The sequence below is a fragment of the Myotis myotis genome, unplaced genomic scaffold (assembly GCF_014108235.1).
Source record: "Myotis myotis isolate mMyoMyo1 unplaced genomic scaffold, mMyoMyo1.p scaffold_m19_p_2, whole genome shotgun sequence".
Classification (NCBI taxonomy): Eukaryota; Metazoa; Chordata; class Mammalia; order Chiroptera; family Vespertilionidae; genus Myotis; species Myotis myotis.
Window position 1 is genome coordinate 149,623,128 of NW_023416324.1, and position 17,440 is coordinate 149,640,567.

Sequence of the window (17,440 nt, forward strand, 5' to 3'; positions counted from 1 at the left end):
ATGCCCCCTACTGGGGGATCCAGCCCACAACCCAGGCATTTGCCCTGACCAGAGTTCAAACTGTGACCTCCTGGTTCATGGGTCACACTCAGCCACACCAGCTGGGCATAATAGCCAATGTTTATGAATATCTGCTGTCAGTCACTGTTCTGAGTATTTTTCTGACATCCGCTCTCTTAACCAGGGCAACAACTCCATTCGTGCGAACTGATGTTATGCCAACTTTCCAGGTGAGGAAACTGGCACCGAGAGGTGCTGCCCCAGGTCTCACAGAGAGGAGCCTGTGAGAGGGGTTGACTGGCGCAGTCTGGCCCCAAAGCCAGCTGTCCCCTCCCTCCACCACTGATGCTGCCTCCGCCAGCCCCTGGGCTTGTGGAAGGAAGCAGCTGTTCCTGTGTATTGCTAGCCATCTTCATCTGATCAGAACCTGGCTCGATGCGGAGAGCAAGAGCTGCTTCAGATTATTTTTTGATGAAATGAATAAACTTTTGCTAGGCGGCGAAAGCTGGGTCAAATCCCAGAAACAGACAGCTCCTGGGGGCGGAAACCCAACTTTCTCCCCTTGCACAGCGCTGCCAGGCCACCCCTGCCCATCTCTGCCACAGTGGCCAGCCAGCCAGGCCCTCCCGCTTCGTGTCTGCACGAACAGGGAAAGGAGCGCAGGCAGCGCCCTGAACAAACCAGAAAAACAGCCTTCCCCTGCCCTTGGCCCCGCCCGCCGCCCGAGGTCTCCCTCTCCCCGCCCCGCCCTCCACCCACGGGGGTGCAGAGCGAGCCACCCGGGAGGCAGCTTTGGACTCTGCACCCTGGGGTGGGGTGTGTGCCGCCTGCTCCCGGCGGGCTTAGTCCTCTGCCGTCCATGGAAGGGGCCAGGCGCCCATCGCCCGGAGACCAGCTGGAGCTCTCGGTGCTCGAGGGGCAGCCGGACGAGCAGACGCCTCTCAATGGAGCCACTCACGTTGTCCCTTTTTCGGCCGAGCAGCCCCGTCCAGCCCAGGAGCCCCGTCCAGCCCCGGTAAGGCCTCCTTGGCGCCCGCGACATCCCCCGAGCGCGCTGGGATCCGGGCTCCCCGCCAGGACCAGAGCCGGGCTCCTCTGAGTCGGGTTTCCAGCCCGCTCTCCGGCGCCACCGACAATGGGTGCGGGTGGTGCGCGATGGGAAGCCCTCAGGGGGGTGGACTCCGGAATGCGCTCCAGCCTGAGCCCCAGGCCCCTCGCAGCCCCCTGGTCCCCACGCAACTTTGAAGAATCCCACCTAGGAGGTGTGTGGCTCCTCTCTTCCGAGAGAGAATCCTCAGAGAAAGAGATGGTTTTCAAAAAAGTCCTGTAACTTTTAGTTGTTGTTGTTGTTTTTTTTCTCAAATAGAACTAGAGCGATAGATGGCGTCTTTTCCTTTTCTCCGGAACCTCCTTAACTCCCTCGTTACTACCTTGCTGCTTCCTCCCTCGTCCTGCTCCCCACCGCCCACCCCGCCTGGCCCACAGCCCCTACGCATACTTGCTAGCCTTCCTCAGTGTGGCCACTTGATTTCACAGCAAGAGAGATGGGGAGAGTGGAAAAAGCATCAAGAACAAGAAGGGCTAGGGGTTGGAGGTGGGGTATAAACTTGCCCTGCTCGGTGGAAGGAAAATAATTTCAAAGGTTTTGTCCTAAAGAATTAGACTGCGCCTCATTTGCTTCGGCTTTATTTCAATCTCCAAGAAAGTCCTTGGTAATGTTTTGGCTGAACTCCCCTGATTCAGCCCTCGCTGTGGGGGGAACATTATTCATGCTCATCAAACGCTTGTAAAACAGCAGAGACTTGGGATCCCCAGCCATGTACCTTGTGATTAACCTTAAGACTCGCTTGAGTTTTACTGGCTACGGGAACTCCCCATGCCTATGGTTCCATCCTGGTACTTCTACTCTGCTCCTCCACTCCCACTCTGGCTGCCCAACTGTTGAGTTCAGGGATAAGCAGGACATTCAAAAGGTGAAAGCACTGTTTTTGCTTCCACACTGCTCCCTGAAATACGGTAAAGTCTGCTTTCACAGTTGCCTATAGGTACCTGGGAGAGTATTGGGTTCCTTATGTTTGAGCACCACTGGAGAAGGGAAGTTGGAGGAAGATGGTCTAATCCTGTGCCCGTGCCCACAGCGGTGGGCGTGCTGCGTCAGTCAAGGAAGTGTCAGGAATGGGAACTGGAAATACTTGCCTCATGTTAGATAGACCCAGGACAACCCGAAGACTTCTGGTTTGGGACTGAGTCCAGAGATCTGAGTTCTGGCGACTGCTTCACAGCTAAAGGATGTGTCCTGGGGCAAGGCGCTGAGGTCTGTTTTCCCAGCTCTCCCCGGTATGGTAATGTAATGTGGCTAACCGGGCTTCTCCCCAGGCCTGGCCATGCCTTGGTGAAAACAGTGAGTGGAAGAAAATGCCAAACATATGTAGGGTACGCTGTATCGGTATTTTAGCATTGTTTAGCACCTCCTAATACAGATTGCGCTTTCATGTTGTAATTTAGTAATTTTCAACCCTTTTCATCTCATGACACACATACTAGTTACTAAGATTCTATAGCATACCCAAAAATATATATTTTGCCGATCTAACAAAAAAAGTATAATTTTAATTCATTCACACCAGATGTCTATTGTGTTTGCTATTGTCAATTTTTAGTTTGACCATCTAAGGGAAAAGAGGTGAGTGCCCCTGACTAAATAATCAGATATTGCATGTTTTCAAAATTTTTGCAGCACACCAGTGTGCCTGCTGCAGCACACAGGTTGAAATCGCTGTACTACCAGCTTCCCCTGGACTCAGGTATATATACAGATAGTCTAGACTTCCTTGTGAATTTACTTTGTAGGTCATCAAATGGGAAACTAGTGGTGAGTGACATAATGGCATGAAGGTGAGGGGTTGTTACATGAGCACTTGGAGGACATTCTAGAAATGCATGAATGGGGAAAAAAACTTTTTATAAAGGGAAAAAATAGAAAAAAACCCTTATCTAACCTTTCTCTTTGGTTCTATAAAATAAGGTTGAAGTGTATTTTAAATGGAAAAATCAATTAATATAGAATTCTGTAAAGTGTTGTGTAGCACAAGCACAAGATTCAGACTTGTAAGAATTTTGTGTGTGGTCTCCTTAAACTATATGTTAAGATTTCTAATTTTTAAAAAATACATTTTTATTGATTTTAGAGAGGAAGGGAGAAAGAGAGAGAGAGAGAGAGAGAGAGAGAGAGAGAGAGAGAGAGAGAGAATCTCAATGATGAGAATCATTGATTGGTTGCCTCCTGCATGCCCCACACCAGAGATCAAGCCCACATCCTGAGTGTGTACCCTCACTGGGAATTGAATTGTGACCTTCTGGTTTATAGATTGATGCTCAAACATTGACACGCTGGCCAGGTTCATGCTGTTTTTTTTTATTTGTTTTACACAGCTAGATATATACCAACATATAATTTAAATATGTAAATATAATATATGACTTATACTCATTTATGTGTAACAACTTAAGTTACATATTACTAATTTCAGTCAGTTCATAAATTTACAGAGGTTTATTTAAGAATTAGGTAGCATATTTGGAATGATGGAATTGCAGGTGGATGGACAGAGAGAGGGGTGAGAAGTAGGGAACAGTTTGAGATAATTGGGAAGAAGCCATTCCACTTCATGGATATTTTTCTAGGTTGAGCTGAGAGAGTATCAAAGGTCGTGGAGAGAACGTATTCCCCTTTCTTGTTCTGGGTTTGGGGCTATAAGGGAAAGGAATATATGTCATTGAACTTCACTTTGTCTGCCAGCACTATAAACATGGCAATATGGTTGGGTCAAAAATGAAAAAGAAATTATGGGTAATGGAGTGAGACCGGTTTTCTTTTATGGCTCATTACACAAGCTCTGACCTGTTTCCAAATACAAGTCCCAGAGACATTTTAAGAAATAAAAACATCATCATCATAATAATAAAAATCCAGTACATTGATCGTTTTGAGGCAGGCAAGACTTTATATAAATAGGCTAGCTGAAAATTGGCCCCATTGCAATGAGTGTTTCAGAATTTAGGACAAGAATCAACTGGCTCCTTTGTGCTTGGATCAGCAAGTGGATTAAATCCCACAATGAAAATCATAAAATTCAGTTTCCTGCATGCCAGATGCCCCTAGATCTATGTAATATCTGCCTCTGACTCAGCCAGAGAAGAAAAGCTTTTTGTACCAAAGCGATAGGTAGCCTAGCCATTATTGAAGGACTCTGTGTCATGTATTTGGATTCTTTTATCTGAAGAGGGATGTGACTGCCTGGGGAATGTTCAGAGGAAAACCACACACATTCTTGAGCCATTTAGTGCCATCATAGACTGTAAGGTGCAGTTTGCAAAAATCTCCAAGGTACCTTGAAGAAGAACCTGCCTGTGGCCTTTCCTCATGGCTTAACATTTGGACAAGAGCGGACGAGGAAGCCAGTGAAGGAGGCAGTGCATCTCCGTGATCAGGTTTTGAGGGGAGACTCGGATAGCACAGGTAGTGCATACCTCCTACATCGGAGACTGTCCACCCTCAGGGCACAGTGGGCTCTCCTGGGGACACTTCCGAAAAATACTAATTCCTGGGTTGGTTCTAAAGAACAGACAGCTGGGAAGCACTGCACTCTAGTTTTGGATCAGGAGTGGCTAACAGGCTGTTTTATATTGACTTTAAGTCTGTGAAGATTAGTCATGCAAGGGGTAGTGGACTCTGCTGCGGGGCTGATGACAGACAGGTTCGGGGGCCAGGTTGAGGGATGGAAGCTTCGGGCTGGACAAGGAAAGGCATTTCTTATAGATGAGGGCTGTGTAATTCTGAGCCGACTTCTCCCAGGAAGTCACAGAACTGTGGTCTCAAACCACCAGAGGTCTAGGTTTACCACCTCCAAGGGATAGCACAAGTGAAGGGGCAAGAAATCAAGGCCGTGCACTGATGCGAATTCTGTGACTCACTGGAGACTCGGGACCATTCTGCACTCATCTTTATGGTCCCAGCTGCCCCTTGTCTCAGCACTAAAATGGTCAGTGTCTGGGGGCTCTGTAAACAGGAAGATATGTTTCTGTGTCCTGAACAGTTAAAGGTTCCTTGTACTGGGACTTCCCCCCGACGGGCCTTATCGAGCCCTTGCCTTTGGTGACTTTGGAGCAGTTCTCTGACGTCAGGTGGAGATGAGATGTGGCTTTGTCCCTGGACTCCAGAGACACCCCGAGAGGGTTTTCATCTGTTCAGATAGTCCCAGGGCATCTATTGCTCCCTCACCCTTGATCCATAGAGCCAGCGTGCAGTGCACTTGGGTGCTCCAAAGTGTCACCTCCACTCTAGAATTTCTCAAGGTACATTCTTAACATTTTTGGAGCCCTCTGTAACTCGGCAACACATTATGAAGTGCCTGTTACCTGTATGAGGCACAAGAGTGGGACGCAAAAACAGGGAAGTTTAAGAGCCACCCTTCCCTCGATGTGGTTTCACTTTACTTAGGAAGATAAGGCCAGTATCTGTTTATATTTGAACATGTAACCAGAAAGGGCAGCGGCAGGTGAGCTGCGTGGACAGGTGAGCTTCGTGGACTGGGGCATCTCTCCATGGGTGCGGTGGTGGGGAGGCCTCCACCAGGAGAGTTCTGGCCTGGCCCCTGAGGAGTGGGGGCGGCTTCAGCCAGTGGTCTCAACCCTGGCAAAACAATTGGTTCACTTTGGGAGGGTGAAAATCATAAGCTGGGGCATGCCCCCACCTCCCTACACCCTGCCCCCTAGGTCCGGGTGGGGCCTAGGTCTGTGTCGTTTAAATTCCTCATCAGGTGATTCTGATGTGCCGCCAGGCTTGGGAACCACTCATTGAGAACGTGTGAACTATAGTGGACACACAGTTTCCTTTTCTGGTGGCCACCACCAAAATCCTGATGGGGGAGATCTGAACAAGGTGTCAGTCAATTTGAGAGCGAGCCTCTGGCGGTGCTGCAGCTGCTTGTGGGGCAGCGGGACACGCAATCATGATTATGCCCCTGTGTTCAGGTCCTAATGTTTGTTAGCAAGTGCTTCATGCACATGATTTCTAGTTTTCACAGCAGCCCCTAAAAATAGATTTATTATTTATGTTTTACAGTTGAGGACATTGGGGCTGGGAGCTTTAGTAGCTTGCTGATGGTCACCGGACTTTAAGTGGTGTAACTGGGATTCCGATACAGAAACATACTTTCCCCCGTCATATTCCATTGTTTCCCATGCTGTCCATGTGGGAATTACTGATGGCCCAGTGGGAGAAGAGTCAGGGGACCTTTTAGGGGCAGGTGGCAGTGCTGGGAGTGGAGGAGTCTGGCTCGCTCATAACCTGGAGCTCTGCACAGTGACACAGGGCGGCTGTGGTCGAAAGGGAGAGCACATCAGCTGTGCAGTGACTCACAGAGGGGTTTGCCCTGACCAATCTCTCTGAGCTGCATCTTTGAAGTGGGCTAAAGCCTCCCTTGCAGAGCTGGTAGGATGAAGAGAAATGGTATTGGCTGTAATTATTTTACTTGGCCCCGCACTGTGCCTCACTATGCCTATTACAGCTTTATTTCCTGGTGTCTCTTCCATCCTTCCCTTCATTTCCCTTCTCAGGTCCTTATTACATAGAGTCTGGGTCACAGCAGTAGCCTTTTAGCTTTTTTTTTTGGTGTGTCCACTCTATACTATACATGACCTTTTTTTGAAACTTTCATTCAGCTTTGTGTTCCAGAATCTTCAACAGGTCCCAGTACACCCCAATTAAGTACAAACTGTTCTGGCCGCATTCAGAACCCTCTCAAATATTCTTCAGCCTTTCACTCTTTCTAATTTTAACTCTCATTACTTGCTCCTGAAACCCAGAAATCAATCAGCAGGCTCTTGGCCACTTCCATTATGAATCAACACCAGGGATACTCTTTTGTGGCTTTGAAGTACTTTTCTGTCCACCCTTCAACATCCTGCCGGTTGCCCCCGCTCAGAGTTCCCAGGGCATTTCTTACTAACTTTTCTGTGAAGTTCCATTCCACCCCTTTGTAAACTTGACTCAGTAGACTGTAGCCCGGTGAGATCAGAATCCCGCTGCCTTCACTTCTGTGTCACTGGCCCATACTAAGTACTCAAACATGCTTGTTGAAAACAAAGGACTAACTCACAATCTCCCTCTGCTTTCCAGGCTGACCAGAAAAGCCCTTGGAGCTCCTGTAATAGGACTTTGTGTGGAAAGTGTAAATTGTGGATGGCCATCGCCTTTATTTTCCTAGGTTTCATTGTAGTGATCATCATAAGCTTATGTCTTATTGGAGGTAAGAGGATTTACACATGACATTTTAAGAAAACTTGTTTAATGCTTATGAGTTACACTGAAATGGTATACGTACTCATTACTATTTCGTTATTTATAATTTGAATTTAAAACTGGTGTGGAATGTGTTATACGGGTCGGAGGAATACATGATTCTTGTTTTGTTGTTTGTTTTATAAGCTCCGGAAGTAGTATGGAAACCACTGTTTTACTTTAAACTCTGCCCATTGGATCTTGAAGATTTCTTACATTTTTAACTTACTTAAACACTGATTGAGATATTTTTGTATCTCTAAACCTGTTTGTTGACTTTTTTCTTATAGTTTGTTTAGTAAAAATAATTATTGTACTTCACCTTATATAGCTGGTATATGCTGATCATGATAAAATAATGAATAGTGTATTTGAGAGTTTTAAAAACTTGAACCATGTACCTGTAAGCTGTCATTATTTGAGCTATTTTGGACATAACTATATTGTATTTATGTTGTATGTATGTACAAAACAAAAACATGATGCTAACTGTATGTTTTACATAATTATCTCATTTTAAAATTATTTATCATGAATATAAAAAATAATGTGAGATCAGATTTTTATTTGTAGTCTTGTGGCCTACCCTTTAAGATTCTAATGTATTTTGAGATCATTTTTCCAACTTATTATAAAATTATTTATGAACATTTAAAAAAACTTTTAAATTGAGGTATAATTGACATATCTCATCTATTAGTTTCAGGTGTACAACATCATGATTCAATATTTATTTACATTATGAAATGATTACCACAATAAGTTTAGAAGCCTCTTTTTTTAAATGACACCATCGGGTAGTCTTCCACACCATTTTAAAGTCTTGTAGGTAGTTTCCAATTTTTTATGATTATCAGTATTAAGGTTTTTATGATGCATAAAAATAGCACCCTCCGGTGGGCAAACATTTCAATTCAAAACAGGAGAGAAGAAAACTGTTTTTAGTGGGAGCTGAGATACTCTTTTTTTGTTGTTTTTTTTCTGTTATTTTATTTATTTATTTAAATTTTTTATTGATTAAGGTATTACAAATGTGTCTGTATCCCCCCATTGTCCCCTTATCCCCCCAGTCTTGCCCTCACCCTCACCCCCTGTTGTTTGCATCCATCGCTTATGCTTCTATGAATGCGTACAAGTCCTTTGGTTGATCTCTCCCCCTTACCCCCACCCTCCCCTATCTTCCCTCTGAGGTTTGAGCATCTGATCGATGCTTCTCTGTCTCTAGATCTGTTTTTGTTCATCGGTTTATGTTGTTCATTATAATCCACAAATGAGTGAGATCATGTGATATTTATCTTTCTCGGACTGACTTATTTCACTTAGCATAATGCTCTCCAGTGGAGCTGGGATACTCTTGAGGGTAATTCAGTCCCATGAGGATTTGGGTTGAGTCAGGCTCTCCACAGCAAACCTAGTCAGAGAATGAGCACAAGAAGGGAAACCCCTGGGTCTCTCTGGAGGGTGTCCTGGGAATTCTCCTCAGGAACTGCATTCGCCATTCACCTCCAGCTCTTCCCCCTTCCAATCCTTTCAGATCCTTTCCCAAACTTGTATGGCCCCTGAAGGAATAGGAAAACATTGATAGCATGTGCCAACCTCACATTGACAACAGTGTCAATGTGAGGCACTATGTTTACTTACTTAGGACATTGTTGAGATGGGATAGATCATTCTTTGAGGCAATAGGCTGGTTTTGAGGTGGGGAGAAGTTAATAAGAGGTGTTACACCTCTGCCATCATGCTGAGGACAGTTGTTTTTGTGTGAGCATTGATACTCCCTCTTCCCATCAACTCCCACGTGTGGATGTGGAAACTATAGTTGAGTCACACAGCCTTGTCCCATCACAATTAGCTGATGCCATCCTAAAAGTCCACAGATTTGTCTGTTGGCATCTGGGGCCCAAAACAAAGGATGATGCAACAGAGCTAGATGTTTAACATCCGGGATTCTAAAGTGCAAGACTCAAGAGCTGTCTTCCATCCCCAAAAGTTATCTGGTCCCTTTAGCCCATAAAGAGCAATCTGCAGAGGAAGGGGTTCTATTTCCCCCATCAACTTCTCTGGGGACAGCCAAGTTCATAGGATGGTATTCAGGGAAGTACTTTTTAACACTGTAGTGCAAACCTCATTTCCTATTTTAGAAAATTGTATTCTTAAAATGTTATTGCTGTGAGAGATTTTCAAGCTTTTACTATTTTTTTTTAAATCAGAGAAATACTTTTATTTTACTTGGCACGTCAGGGGGTTGGGCCTGTGGGAGATAGACAGTGGAGTTGCAATAGGTGCAAAGGGGTGGGACAGGGCTCCCCTTTGTGAGTCTCAGCCTCACCCTCAGCAGCTCTGCAGGCACTCTGGGATGACAATCTGCAAAGATCAGCCATTGCCTAATTGCCAAGCCCATTGATAGGAATCAAATACTTGTAGAATTTCTGAGCACTCTGTGGAAGATGCTGCTGTCTGGGGAAAGGGCATTGTGAGGGTCAAGGGCTGTACCTGTGCCATCCAAGTTCACTAAGAAGTGAGGTTCATCGGGAACTACATTTGCTATTCTCCTCTCTCTTCCCTTCCTCTCAACTCCGTAATCTCATGTCTTAGGGCTCTGTAGTTCTCAGAGTGAGGCTCCGTGGCAGAGGTGTTAGTAACTATGGAGTTGGAGTGGACACAGCAAAGGGTAACTAGTTGGGGGAAGAGACAATGGAGTACCGAGGTTGAGGCACTGGGTAGGGAGGTGGATCTTGTTACTGACATTGTTAAGAATCCCAGCAGAGCAACCTATGGTCGTTTTATTATTGATTCTCTGAAAATTGTGCACCCCTTATTGTCTGCACCTGGGGTGGGCTCTCCTGCCACTCTACCTGTGGCATGCCATTGAAGTAATTGTAAAATCAGGGTCATGGTTCAGCCTAAGACACTGAGCTGGGGCTGCGTGCACACTGCAAAAAGAGAAGACAGCGCTCTCACAAGCTCACCGTAGACAATGAGATCATTTTAAATGAAAAGTGTTATGAACAGGGCCCAGGGAATCCTATTGAATTCACAGGTCTTTAGGGAAAAGGTTAGTAATGGATTCTCTCCTCCCTAAGGAATGAGCAATTCCTTGGTGTGAAGAGTAAAGGGGAAAAAAAACCTTCCCCGCTCTCGAAGTCATCTTTTTGGATAATTTGGAGAATCAGTTAAGCATTCTCAAGGGTTCTACTTTCTCTGCTAATTTGCCACAACCAGGGAGAAGAGAGATGGGAGTAACACCTTTCTAATGAAACTTTTCTTGGTTTGGGAAAAATATTTAAAATGTTATGAAGACCAAACTGTGACAAATAAATGGATGCTTAGAAATACGATTTAAAGGTGATCAGATTTAATACTCTAGGGATACTTATATGACACCCCACAGCATTATGGATTTCTATCTGACCCCTGTGCTCTCTAACATCCAGGTTTCAGTGAGTAGGGACGCTATGGTACCAGCATATAAGCGGGGACTTTCCAAGTGATGCTGTATTGAGTGGGTTTATTTTACCTGTGAGTTGGGGAAAAGAGCTCCATTTTATGATATTACAAGGTCTTGACAATGCTCCCTGCTGTTGGATGAGTCATGGGAAAATCCCAGGAGACAGCATTAGGAAACGCCAAGTACCAAGGTCCTTGGGGGTAGGAACATACTAGCAGGCCTAGTACTTTGAAATTTCTTGGCAATTTTCACCTGTTCCCCTTTCCTTCAAGTTGCATATATTTATCCACCTTCCCAAGACTGACCCCTTCACCTGTGTTCTCCATAGAATCCTTGCCAACTGGTTCTGACCTGTGGACCTTCAGAATGATCCATTTCTCTCTAAGCTTCCTCAGGCTCTTCTCAACTTGGGCCTCTTCAAATGTGCTAGCACCATCTCTCCTTCAAAGCAATCTTCCACCAGAATCTTGTCACTTCACTTGGGTGTTTTTTCTCTTTCTATTCTTTCATTGGCAAACTTCTAGAAAGAGTGGTCTGCATTCAGATTTGTCTCCTGTGTATCCCTAAACCACTTGTATCCTTTGGCTCCAAATTGTTCTTCCCAAGGTCACCACAATTGTTTGATCATGAAACCCAATGAATGGCCTCCCTCCCATCCCCTGACCTATTTGCAGCCTTCAGCTCTGTTAGCTGTGTTATACTCTTCTGGGTCTACAGAACTCCTGGATTTTAGGTCTCCTGCTCTTCCTGCCTTTGGCCTTCACATGTGGTACCTGAAGCTTGTTTTCAGCTGTCTTACTTTTCACATTCTTTATTCTTTCCCTTGAGGAGCCCACCATGCATTTGTCTAAATTTAGGCTAATTCTTCAACACACTAGGCCTCAGTTTCCACATGGGTAAAATATAAGATTCTGAATCTGAGTCTGTAAATGTACTCAACCCTACTTTTTACTAGCTCAGTTGACCTGAACAAATTATGCTTTTTCTCTAAGCCTCAATGTTTTTATTTTAATTTTTTTTATTAATCCTCACCCTAGGATATTTTTCCCATTGAATTTTAGAGAGAGTGGAAGGGAGGGAAGGGGAGAGGGAGAGAGAGAGAGAGAGAGAGAGAGAGAGAGAGAGAGAGAGAGAGGCATTGATCATTGATTCATTGATGTGGGAGAGACACATGGATTGGTTGTCTCCCTCAAATGTCCCAATTGTCATTAACCTGCAACCCAGGTACATGCCCTTGATCTGGAATCACACCCATGACCCTTTTGGTGCACAGACAGACACTCTATCCTCCGAGACACACTGACCAGGGCTCAATGTCTTCATTTTAAAATGAAAACATTAACGTTTAAGTCATAGGATGATTTGAGGATTGCATAAGGAAATATCTACAAGTGGTATACATGTCTCTGTACATAATGCTGGACATAGTAGCCATTATTCTTCCTGTTACTTGATATTTTGGAACATTTTTTATTTCTTCTTCTCTTCCATATCTAGGTAATGACCAAGTTTTGTCAGTCATTCCTTAGGAGTGTCTTGATAGCAACTTTCATCATTGACTACCCAGTTACTGCAAGGCACCATGCTTCACACTTTATGAGTGTTGGTTTACATCTTTAACATCACCTACAATGTATATGTTGATGTTTCTGTTGCAGAAACAGCTTCAGAGTTCATTTAAGTGACTTGCTTAGATCACATGGCTAATGAATAGCTGAGCTGGGATTCAAACTAAATCTGGTTACCTTTAAAGTCAGCTCTATTTCCACTATCCTGAGTTTTCTCTTTCCTTTCTTCCTCTTTTCTTCCCTCCTTCCTTTTCCGCTTCCTTCCTTGTACTTCCCACTGCTGTCAATCAAAATCTCTCTCTCCCAAGCTACTGGCCTCTCTGCCTCCATTCTCTCTTGGTTCCCTTTCATCTGATCCATCACCACCCGATTTACCTCCACTTCCTTCCTGGGAGACATTTAACAAGCTCCATTACCTCCTGCAGACACCTCTCTGCTGCCTCATTGCTAATATTCCAACCAAAGAGCTGGTTTTGTGTACCTGCAATTGCACTTTATATGTTTTAAGCTTTAAAACAAAACAAAACAAAACAAAACAAAACCCTCATAGTTTTCTCTACATGGAAAGTGCTGCTCAGATGAAGTCTCATTAATAACATACAAGCTTTGCTGACTGGGTAAAACCATTGCTATTGTTATTTTAACAAACATCTATTTAGCCAGGTCTTGGGACAGATTCATTATTCGATGATACAAGTTAAATATAGGTCATTAGAACTAATATTATTGGAGATGTCTTTTCAGATGGCATCTCTTCTCAGGGCCCTTGAGTTTAGCAGTTATGTGAGTTCTGTATCCACCCCTTGGCACCCCCTTTCCTTTCCCAGGCACTGATATCTACTTTGGAAATGTGCATGGTGGGTGTAGAGCTCAAAGATATCCACTGCAGCATTATTTATAGCGGTGGAAATCTGAAAACACTAAAAGATGTAAGAAAATTAGCAAGCCAGTTAACATTATGCAGCTATTAAAATAATCTTTGCAAGGAATTTCGAACACATGGGGAATGGCTTTCGATATGTTAACAGCAAAAACAACAAAAGAATGAAGACAAATAACCAATGACAGTAGCAAACAACATAAGCAGGATACAAATAACCTTTTCACTAAGATCCCAACATCCTATCTAATAAAAGAGACACATGGTAATTAGCATATGACCACTACCCTTCCCATTGGCTAATCAGGGTGATATGCAAATTAACTGCCAGCCAGGATGGCGGCCGGCAGCCAGGCAGCTGGAAGCGAACATGAGGCTTGCTTTAGTGACGGAGGACTTCAACGTTCCCCGCCTGCCGCTGCCGGCCTCTGAGCTGCAACTCTAAGCAACTATGTTACAAATATAGAAGCTAAACAAAACCCCAGAAACCTGCTTTAGTCGCCCGGCTTCAGCCAGTAGGATCGCAACATTGTTTCAAATACAGAAGGTAAACAAAGGCCAGAAACCTGCTTTCAGCAGCGGGGGCCTAAGAGCTGGAGCCTCAGAGCTAAAGCTGGCCCAGAATAAAAAAAAGAAAAAAAAGAAAAAAAGGAGTGGTTGGGAGCTTCAGTCACCCACCAGTCTGAAAACAGCCCTCAGCCCCTCACCCAGACTGGCCAGGCACCCCAGTGGGGACCCCCACCCTGAAGGGTGTGTGACCAGCTACAAACAGCCATCATCTCCTCACCCAGGCTGGCCAGGCACCCGAGTGGGGACCCCCACCCTAATCTAGGACACCCTTCAGGGCAAACCAGCCGGCCCCTACCCATGCACCAGGCCTCTATATAGTAAAAGGGTAATATGCCTCCCAGCACCGGGATCAGTGTGACAGGGGGCAGCACCCAAACCTCCTGATCTCCCTGCGGCTCTGTGTATGACAGGGGGCGGGGCCACAACCTCCCTATCCACCCTGCTCTGTTTGTGACAGGGGAAGGCGCCCCAACCCCCTGATCAGCCCTGCTCTGTGCCTGATAGGGGGGAGCTCCCCAACCCCCTGATTGCCCTGCAGCTCTGTGTGTGACAGGCTGCGGTGCCCCAACCCCCTGATCTGCCCTGCTCTGTGTGTGACAGGGTGCGGCGCCCCAACCCCATCCCCCCACGGGCCCTGCTCTGTGTGTGTAGGGGTAGAGCTATAACCTCCCCATTGGCCCTGCCCTGAGTGTGACAGGGTACAGCTCCCCAACCCCCTGATCCGCCCTGCTCTGTGTGTGACGGGGCAGTGCCCCAACTCCCCTATCGGCCCTACTCTGTGAGTGACAGGAGGGAGCTCCCCAACCCCCTGATCGACCCTGCTCTGTGCGTGACAGGGTACGGAGCCCCAACCCCCCTGATGGGCCCTGCTCTGTGCGTGACGGGGTGACGCCGCAACCTCCCCATCGACCCTGCCTTGAGTGTGACAAGGGGCGGTGCCCCAACCCCCCAATTGGCCCTACCCTGAGCATGACTGAGGGTGGCATCACAACCTCTCCATCCGCCCTGCTCTGTGCATGACAGGGGCGGTGCCCCAACTCCCCAATCAGCCCTGCTCTGAGCCCGACCAGGGGCTGCACCTAGGGATTGGGCCTGCCCTCTGCCACCCGGGAGCAGGCCTAAGCCAGCAGGTTGTTGTCTCCTGAGGGGTCCCAGACTGCGAGAGGGCACAGGCCGGACTGAAGGACTCCCCCTTTCCCCCCGAGTGCACAAATTTTTGTTCACCGGGCCTCTAGTATAATATAAAATATGGGGAAAACCCCTTTTTATTACAGAATTTATCAAAATCTTGCTTTGCTACAGATTCCTGTACATTGCAAGTTTTCTGCTATTGTCACACAAAATAATGTAATGAGTGACTTACAACAAATAAAGATGCATGGGTAATTTCCTGTGTTTGGGGTCCCCAAGATCTACCACTAGATTCAGTGAGTGCTGGGAGGACTCACAGACTCAGCATGTAGTTGTGGAGATGACTATGATTTATTACAGCAAAAGGATATAAAGTGAAATGCAGGAGAAGCAAGTGTCCAAGAGTCCTCTCCTGGTGCAGTCCCATAGGACACACTTCATTCTTCTAACAGTGAGTTGTATCAACAAGCTATGAAATCTTTCCACTAGGGAAATTCATTTGAGACTCAGTGCCCAGGGTTTTATTGGGGTTAGTCACATAGGCAGCCTCTGTCTGGCCCTATTAACATTCCAGAGTCTCCAAAGGAAAGATATTCCTGGTAAGCCGCGTTGTTTGTACAAAGAGTTGAGGCACAGTGAGCCACACTTATCAGGGAATGGTGGGAACTCTCAGAAACCTAAGTTCCCAGAGGCCAGTGCACCAGCCTTGAGTAGCTGGGCCTTTCTAAGCTGGCAGTCTCAGCTGCTCTGTCAGCTCTTCTCTGCATATTCCCTTGCTCCTCATGTCTCACCTTACCAGACTGTCTCAGGGAGTAAGTCCCAGAATTCTTCCTTCTTTTCACCCACCCTCCCATCAGAAACACTGAATTGGTTCCACTGGGGTCTTTCCAAAGTCCAGTTACAGAGGCTGATTATGTTATTTTTAAAAGCTTGGAAATTGAGTAAAAAGTCTATGGCAAGTTCCACCCACCTACACCTTTCTCAGGGTCAGAGAGGTGGTCTGTGTGTGGGCTCAGATGGTGAGTCTGAGGCAGAATTAGGAGCATAATTAGTACCGTGAGTCCTACTTCCAGCTCCTGTCTCCTCACTTTGTGTGTTTTTCCTTTAGCTCTAACTGCATAAAAATCAGTTAGCTCAGTCATTAGAGCACAAGCAGCCACACAGAACTCATTGTCCTGTACACCCCGGGGCTCTGAATGCAGTTTGGTTTTCCTTCTGCAAACAGTGTGTGTCAACATTCCTATCATGTGAGACGTGTTCACGAGTGATGACTTCATGCCCATGTCTCCCTGGGAGATTTCAAGACATGGGCTCACATGCTCATATTCGAGTCCCACTCTGTTCTGGTGCATGATGATTCCTTTGGCCACTCCCTGTCCCCATCACTCATTCTTCGTCCCATTGTCCTGACTGTCCCCCGGCATCTGCCTTGACACCTGTGTACATAGCTAAGTTGCAGGTTCAGTTTAACAAAAAAAAATTCACGTTCTTCCCATTCCATCCCACTGGCCCTTTGGCCCTTCCTTCAGTCTGTATTCAATGGAAGCTGAGAACCCTATGGCATAAAACAAACAAATAACATGTTTATCATGATGGAGGGAACCCTGTCTTTATTTGTTTTTACCAAGAGGGGAAAGCATTTCTGTTCATACTTGCTTACTCTTCCCAGGCTTTATCCTTGATGAGTGCTCATTGTTTTGTTTTGTTTGTCTTGAAAGTGTAGCAGCCAATGAATAAGTTTATTACTTTATGCATATGCGTTTTTTACCTTTTATTTCCATCTTCCACTCTTTTTAGTAACTTACATCGATGAAGATGAAAATGAAATACTTGAGTTATCATCAAATAAAACATTCTTGGTCATGCTAAAGATTCCAGAGGAGTGTGTTACTGAAAAGGAATTGCCTCACCTGCTCACGAAAAGGGTAATGGGACTTTATGCATTGTTTACTGAGTTCAAACAATTAGAATATGGATTCTGCTACAACAGTAGCCATAGAGCCACAGAGTAAGTAGCTTCAAGCTTGGATATTTTTAGTCTGAATTTTGGTAGAAACAGACACTTGTAAATGGACTTTCTGTAGTGCAAAACCAGAGGGAAGAGCCTTGGCCTCCAGCTGGAGGGAGGATAAAGCTTTGTTTCTTCACTCTGCCCTTACATTTGATTTAATTGTAGCTTTTTGAGGGTCTGTGATCTGCTAGACCATATGCCAAGTGCCAGGGCTACAACCTGTGTGCTGTTAGTGGGGGCTCACAGCCCAAGTAGAGGAAGCAACTAAATAGATATTGCAAAAAAGGTTGAGATGCATATAGGATGTTTTATGACCACAAAGTCGGGGGGGGGGGGGGGCAGCTAGACTACTGACGTGGAGATGGAGACTTGGAAGGCCTCTTGATGGAGGAGATTCTTGGGATGAGGGTCTGCACAGCAGTGTATTATGGCCTCCACATGCTGTGGTGGGGACTTGCAGAGGTGAAGCTTAACAGGAAGGGCGGTTTTC

General features: G+C 45.8%; 1 protein-coding gene across 8 annotated transcripts in view; it reads left to right on the forward strand.

The window, feature by feature from the left end:
* The first annotated feature begins 748 nt into the window (after window positions 1–748).
* CUNH3orf52 (chromosome unknown C3orf52 homolog) overlaps window positions 749–17,440 on the forward strand; it is a 31,419-nt gene continuing 14,727 nt past the window's right edge. For 3 of the 8 annotated variants that reach the window (XR_004974006.1, XM_036349224.1, XM_036349228.1), the window contains exons 1-3: window positions 750–1,015; window positions 7,181–7,310; window positions 16,737–16,864. Coding sequence is in view for 6 of the 8 variants with exons in the window: in XM_036349224.1 (XP_036205117.1) it covers window positions 860–1,015; window positions 7,181–7,310; window positions 16,737–16,864 (414 nt within the window). In the remaining 2 variants the exon portion in view is untranslated. Of the gene's footprint in view, window positions 1,016–1,739; window positions 1,974–7,180; window positions 7,311–16,736; window positions 16,865–17,440 lie in introns of those variants that run through there. The other 5 variants (XR_004974007.1, XM_036349229.1, XM_036349227.1 and 2 more) reach the window with 4 other exon arrangements.